This window comes from Oncorhynchus kisutch, linkage group LG8 (assembly GCF_002021735.2).
Source record: "Oncorhynchus kisutch isolate 150728-3 linkage group LG8, Okis_V2, whole genome shotgun sequence".
Classification (NCBI taxonomy): domain Eukaryota; kingdom Metazoa; phylum Chordata; class Actinopteri; order Salmoniformes; family Salmonidae; genus Oncorhynchus; species Oncorhynchus kisutch.
In genome coordinates this window covers 77,000,385-77,007,871 of record NC_034181.2, presented here as the reverse complement: position 1 = coordinate 77,007,871, position 7,487 = coordinate 77,000,385, and the positions used below count along the sequence as shown (strand labels likewise).

The following is a 7,487-nucleotide window of genomic DNA, read 5'->3' as shown; positions in this document are numbered from 1 at the left end:
TTACTAATGCTCTTGTGGCCGAATGGAATCAAGTCTCTGCAGCAATGTCCCAACATTTAGTGGAAAGCCTTCCCAGAAGAGTGGAGGCTGTCATAGCAGCAAAGGGGGGGACCAACTCCATATTAATGCCCATGATTTTGGAGTGAGATGTTTGATGAACAGGTGTCCACATACTTTTGGTCATGTAGTGTATATTCCTTTAGGTCTGGTGCAGCGGGTTTGTCGAGTTGAGACCACGGGCGCATGTTGGCGCGCACTTCACAACAGTGGCGACGGCGTGCCAAGAAAGATCCAACATAGTGAGAAAGGGAGGAGCAGAAAAAACAATTATAAAAAATCACGTGTAGAGAGACCGAGCAAGCTGATTTAAAAGCTCTGAATGTATATCGTCTATCTCTCATGAGAAGGCGAGTCTTAAAGTTCCATCAGAATGGGCAGTCTCTCCTCAGACGCAGCAGGACTACAGCAGCAACGGGTCATGGAGAGGTGTCCGTAGCTTCACAAGTACGGACCAACCGTGGCTCCTCTTCTACATATACGGGTTTTAATATGCTTTAATAACGATACTATACATCACTGACTATACTATTGCACGCTTAACTTATATTTTATTGTGTATTGCTGCCAGTTTGTATCACTTTGATTAATTAACCAATGTTGCTTAGCTGCATTCAACAAATGCGCACGGGGATTATGAGAAATACGCAGCAGCAAAGGAATAGCCTCAACCTATTCTACAACGTTCACCTGTTATTTACGTTTATTTGAACATTTTGAAAAATGTTTCCAATAGCATGACTAGTAGTTTATATGATTTAATATAATATAAGACAATGTATTTGTAAAATATGACTGAGGTTTCAGAAACATAGAAATCATTTTTGCCCATATTTTGCCTATTCCTCTCTGTGCGCTAGTGTAGCTATACAACTTTTCATAACTATTCCTCTCTGTGCGCTAGTGTAGCTATACAACTTTTCATAACTATTCCTCTCTGTGCGCTAGTGTAGCTATACAACTTTTCATAACTATTCCACCTCTGCAAACTTCTGAGTGTATTTGTTTTTACCTCTCTAGCCGATGAATGCGGTGGAGTCCACTGTAGTTCGTGGAGAAAATAGTCACTTATGCAGAGTTTGCCTTTCCACGCTAGCGGGCCTCCCATCGTCATCACGGTCCATCGCAGCGCGAGCATCACCTCCGCCACGGATACTTACTCCGTGAGGTGAGAGCACAAGGCCGTCGGCGAGCTGCACACCGACACCGGAGAAAAGATGAACATCCAGGTCCTGCCAGACCACAAGCTGTCATCAGTGGCCCCGCTGAAACCCTGCAATGTGGAGAAGAAGGAGGTGGAACTGATACTGGTGAAGGACCAAAATGGGGTCCAGTATACCAGTTCGACCATCATGCCCACCCCCAGCACGCACGGCACCCCCTGCACCGCTGAGGAGCTGGAGGAGAGGGAAACATGGGGAAAGAAAATAGACTTCCTCCTATCCGTCATAGGCTTCGCAGTGGACTTGGCCAATGTCTGGAGATTCCCTTACCTCTGCTACAAGAATGGAGGTGGTGAGTGAACTGTTATAACTTCTGTAAAGACTTCTGTTAAGACTTTCCCAGGTTCCTTTGGGACTATCCTCGTAGAGATCCAGGCTGGGTATGGCAACGCGAGACTGCTTTGGGACTAATATCACGTTTGTTTTACTGTTGTGAAATAACATTCTTCATGAGTTTATGATAAAATGTGCCAATCTGTTAGTTTGTATGCTACCATACGTACCAGTCACTAGTCAGTGATTTATTTGAAATCTCCAAATAGCTTTGCGCAGGGTTTTTTGATCCAAGAGTCTTTGCTGGTAAGAGGGAAACGGAAATACCTCACTGCATAAATTCATTCAGGTCAGTGTAGTTTAAGAGGAAAACGGAAATACCTCATTGCATAAATTCATTCAGGTCAGTGTGGTTGACTGAACTGCAAATACACTCACTGTATCTGGGTGCTACTGTATCTTGCTGTAAAGGGTTGACTCATAACCCATTCACACCAGTTGCTGGCTCATAAGTGCTTTATTGCTGATGGCACATGTTAGGAAATATTTAAATACTCACAGTTGAACAGATAGCTATGCAAATATGTGAATAATGAAAAACTTAATTTAAATGTGTGCGGTGTCTAACCCATTTTTCCTGCGGGCTGCATTCGGTCTTCACCGGGGTCTGGGGGGCCACACTTAAAATTTATTATATTTCCTCGCAGTCAAAATCTGCTAAGCAATTGTCCTTTAACTATTGGATTTGGAATTTTGAATGGGCTCGAGGGCCTGATCCAGCCTGCAGGCCTCGACATGTGGTCTAGACCATTAAGAGTGACAGCCTGGTCTCATAATCTAGACTTAACATGGTAAAAATGTATCCCTGACACTCAAAATGACATGCTACTTTTGGTATGGTTACATAAGACAGATGGTTGGGGTGGGTGGGCGTGTAATGCTAACTTCTAGCAATCAAAAGGTTGCGAGTTCAAATCTCATGACAGACAACTTTAGCTCATTTGCAACTTTTCAACTATTTGCTACTTTGCAAATACTTAGCATGTTAGCTAACCTTTCCCAAACCTTATTCCTTTTAGCTAACCTTTAACCTAACTCCTAACCTTAACCCTAACCCATAGCCTAGATAACGTTTGCCAGAAAGATGACTAGAATTCGTAAAATATCATAAGTTCTGCAAATTCGTAACATATTGTACGTTTTGCTAATTTGTAACATATAATACGAATTGTGATTCTTAACATATACAAAATGTAATACCTCGGATTTACATACAGAATAATAGAAAATGCTCTGAGACCAGGTTGAGAGCGAATAATAATGGCTTAGACATATTTCAGTGGCTCAGTAGTGGTGGTGGAACAAGTAAGCAAATCACTTGTAATATGTGTGCTGCATTTGTTTGATAAGAAGAGTTTTAGATACCATCTGTTAGACGTGCCGGTCAGGGTTATCACAAATCTGAAGAATGAACAACAAAGCAAAGGCTAACTACAGAGATTATTGATTGCCAACAATATCCAAAACAAGTGTCCAAAACAAGATAAAACATAAAAACTGCACCTGAATATATCTATAATCGAGCCGAGTGAATGTTAAGAAACCAAAGGTCATTGTGAATTACAAAGTGACATTTTGGGTTTGCCACCACAGACCTTCAGTAGCTTGTTGTAATAACAGTGTTTACTAGTGTTTACTAGATTTCCTGTCCCCTTTGGCAGCATTACACTTCACGTGGTGAAATAGACATGTGTATCTTCATCTGGTGAACTGAGTGTTGCAGTGTTGTGTCCTGTGGTGCCAACTCTTCAGCTGTGGGTCATGTTTATTTGGCGCTCTCTGAAAGGCTGTAATGCAGCCCAATGCTCAGCTTTTTGTTCAAATGTTGCATACAAGATATCTTTAATTATACTAGACGAAGGGAATTTTATTCTTCCTCAAATTCACTGGAACATAAAAAGCTACCAAGCATGGACAATTCACTGTATGTGCCTGGAGAGTCCCATGTTGATGTTTGTTTCATGTGATTTCCCTTTAGATATCATCATCAACACAAATTGCCAGGGCGAAAACACCCACAAAATGCTAAATATGTTGTCTTGGCTGCAACACAAATGCCAAAAGGTTCACGTTCAAAAACGTTGTTTTGTGGGGTTTTGTGGTGATTTCAGGTGCCTTTCTAATCCCCTACATTCTGTTCCTGGTGATTGCTGGGATGCCTCTGTTCTATATGGAACTAGCCCTGGGACAGTACAATAGGGAAGGAGCTGCTACAGTCTGGAAGATCTGCCCTGTCTTTAAAGGTGAGCTGTCTCTCTCTCTCCCATCTCTGTATTCCATCTCTTCCCTGACCTCTGCCTCATCTCCCACCTCTCACCTTCTCAAGGCTCCTGGCCTCTCTTTTCTTCTCTATCTTTGAACATCTCTCTCTTTTTTCACTCACCTCTTGTCCTTTCCCCGCTCTTTTAATGTTCCTTCCCAGTGGGCACACCACATCATTTCATTTCATTTGCAACCCAGTCAAAAAGACAGCCAAAAGTTTGTTGAATTTCCAATGTGTTATCAGTGACCACGTTTAAAGGTGCACAGTATTCCGGACGGTAGCTCATATCCCGCTTAAGGTCTTATTCGGTATAAGCTGTTTACATGCACCTTTCATATTTTGTCAGTATTATGGATCCCCATTTGCTGCTGCCAAGGCAGAAACTACTCTTCCTGGGGTCCAGCAAAAATGACTTCCGTAATATAGATGATATATCCCACTCATGAGTATCCCTGTATCCATGAATAAAATGAATACTTCTAATTGAAGTTCATTTGGGTTAAATGGAATAGTAACTGAACTATGGACACTGCCTGTAGGCCTATAACCTCTCACATGTAGTGTAATATCATATTAACTCTTGCAGAATTATGCATTTCTTGCAGTGAAATTATACAACAAATGTTCATTTCGTCTCGGGAACAGTAGTTAGGAGGTATTATTTCTTTCTTTCAGCATCTCTTGTGAAAATGCAAATGCTTGTGTAATGTGTTATCTTTCACACTGTTATGCAAGCAGACAGTATTTCAACCACATAAAATATGCACCCAAGACGAACTAAAGTCTTCTCTGAAACGTGTTTCGTCGTTTTCTCAGCTTTTCATTTCCTTAAAACAGGTCAAACTGATGACATTTGGACAGACAACTTTACAAGTGTTATCTAGATTAATAATGCATTCATTTTATCCATGGAATACGTTATTCTGGTGAGCACTACTTTATTTAGTCTTCTGTGGCAACAAGTTATTTTTAAGTTTTTTAATTGAACATTTATTTAACTAGGCAGAAGATGTAACTAGGCAGAAGTTATGACAGAAGAGAAGCTGCATGTATCAAACTATAGTAGACAAACAAATGGCAAATGCTGGAAATTATCATTTGGACTCCCAAATTTGGGAAGTTATGAGCAGAAACATAATTTAAATTGTAGTAAATGATTTATAGTAGGCTAAATTATTATGGAAGTATTTTTGTGGATCGAACTGAGCAGGTAACCTACTTTTTGAAGTGATTAGTTTGACAATCAGATGAAAACATCATCACACAACACTCCTGATCTGTGAAACTGAGCCTGACAGCACAGACCACAGAAACAACAGTAAACGGGATAGGATGTTTACATACCACAGTATCCAGTCTTAGATCAGCCTGTCCCAGGCATCTTATCCAGGTTTCTTATTAAAAAAAATCTATTTTTTTGTCTGTCATAGTTGAAGTGTACCTATGATGAAAATTACAGGCCTCTCTCATCTTTTTAAGTGGGAGAACTTGCACAATTGGTGTCTGACTAAATACTTTTTTGCCCCACTGTACATGATGCAAGTGATCAATGCCGTTGGAGATTCCGGGCAGATTATTCTAGAAATTGTGAAGATCTCCACAGACCTGCGATCTTCAACACGTGTGCTTTATATGGTTACACATTTATAGTTACAGTGTCACCATTTGAAGGAGATCTTCTTCTTGGAAAGTTTCCTCTGTGTCACTGAGTCTGGCTATAATTCCAATTTCGCTTGATTTCAAATTGAATCTACAAGTTAATAATGAATATGTTGGGTTCAACGGTTCCATCTCAACCAAAAATCGAAGTTATAGAATAGGACAAAATCAAATCAAATGAAACTTTAAATGCACTTTAAACAAAGTTGTATTTCATTTTGTCCTATTCTATAACTTAGATTTTTGGTTGAGATGGAGACGTTGAATCCAACATATTCATTATTAACTTGTAGATTCAATTTGAAATCAAGCTAAACTTGAAACCCTAAGCCTATTTATTGTCTATTTTTAAGTTGAATTGAAACAATAGCTGTTGATGCAAAGGCTATATAGGCCTAAATAGTATAATTTATGCTATATGTTAAACCTCTGTTAAACTTAAACCTACCCTTTGGACATGACTTTAATAGCAACAGTGAATCTATTTAGTTTTTAAGTGGAGATCTCTCATTCTCACGATAGCACAATGGTGTCAGTGATAAAGCACGGCTTTGCTTTTTTTAAACCCTGGTTGGGAGACCAAAGAGATAGCTGTAGATAGATACATTCTCCAGTAAGAGGTGCTGCCCAGTGTGGTGTGGCTAGCTTCCAGGTTAAGCGGGCATTGTGTCCAGAAGCAGTGCGGATTGGTTGTGTTGTGTTTCTGAGGATGCATGGCTCTGTGTCCGTACGGGAGTTGCAGAGACAAGACTGTAACTACCAATTGAATACCAGGAAATTGGGGAGAAAAGGGGTAAAAGTAAAAAAGACCATGTTAAACTGACATTGTTAAGTTCATCTGCTGCTTGTTCTGATGGTAGAGTTATAGCACATCACATTCTGCTCAAATAATACATTGAATCAGGTGAAACAAGTGGTTGAATCCTCAAATTTCCTCAAGTTCTTTATTATGATTATTTTTACATAATACTAGCTGGTATTCCACTGCTGTGCTCGTTCTTTCAGTAGTCTCTGCTGTCCAAGGTCTTGTGGATACACGCTGCAGAGTTTTGTTTGATATTTGTGTTCCCTCACACATACACATTTATGATTGACATTAGACAGGAGTAGCAGGATTCCACCCTCTGTAACCCTATGTAACCTACAGTATGTAACCATCTCTCTCTCTCTATCTGCTCTCTGTTTCTCTCTCTGTTTCTCTCATCCATATCCCTCCCTCCCTCCCTCAGGTGTGGGCTACACTGTGATCATCATAGCGTTGTATGTGGGTTTCTACTACAACGTCATCATAGCCTGGTCCCTGTACTACCTGTTCTCCTCTATGACCAGTGAGCTGCCCTGGCTCCATTGTGGCAACGCCTGGAACAGTCCGAACTGCACAGACCCCAAGCTACTAAACGGATCCTTCCTGGGCAATGGGACGTCTTATGCCAAGTACAAGATGACGCCTGCTGCAGAGTTCTATGAGTGAGTACAGTGGGTTCTGTCCTGTTCTATGAGTGAGTACAGTGGGTTCTGTCCTGTTCCTGTTCTATGAGTGAGTACAGTGGGTTCTGTCCTGTTCTATGAGTGAGTACAGTGGGTTCTGTCCTGTTCTATGAGTGAGTACAGTGGGTTCTGTCCTGTTCTATGAGTGAGTACAGTGGGTTCTGTCCTGTTCTATGAGTGAGCACAGTGGGTTCTGTCCTGTTCCTGTTCTATGAGTGAGTACAGTGGGTTCTGTCCTGTTCTATGAGTAAGTACAGTGGGTTCTGTCCTGTTCCTGTTCTATGAGTGAGTACAGTGGGTTCTGTCCTGTTCTATGAGTGAGTACAGTGGGTTCTGTCCTGTTCTATGAGTGAGTACAGTGGGTTCTGTCCTGTTCTATGAGTGAGTACAGTGGGTTCTGTCCTGTTCTATGAGTGAGTACAGTGGGTTCTGTCCTGTTCCTGTTCTATGAGTGAGTACAGTGG

The 7,487-nt window shown here is 41.0% G+C and overlaps 1 protein-coding gene across 2 annotated transcripts in view; it reads left to right on the top strand.

The window, feature by feature from the left end:
* The first annotated feature begins 385 nt into the window (after positions 1-385).
* Positions 386-7,487, top strand: part of LOC109878794 (sodium-dependent noradrenaline transporter) — a 48,459-nt gene continuing 41,357 nt past the window's right edge. The window contains exons 1-4 of one of the 2 annotated variants that reach the window (XM_031831246.1): positions 386-504; positions 1,078-1,572; positions 3,725-3,856; positions 6,765-7,002. In XM_031831246.1, the coding sequence (XP_031687106.1) occupies positions 1,275-1,572; positions 3,725-3,856; positions 6,765-7,002 (668 nt within the window). In that variant the 5' untranslated portion in view covers positions 386-504; positions 1,078-1,274. Of the gene's footprint in view, positions 505-1,077; positions 1,573-3,724; positions 3,857-6,764; positions 7,003-7,487 lie in introns of those variants that run through there. The other variant, XM_031831247.1, reaches the window with a different exon arrangement.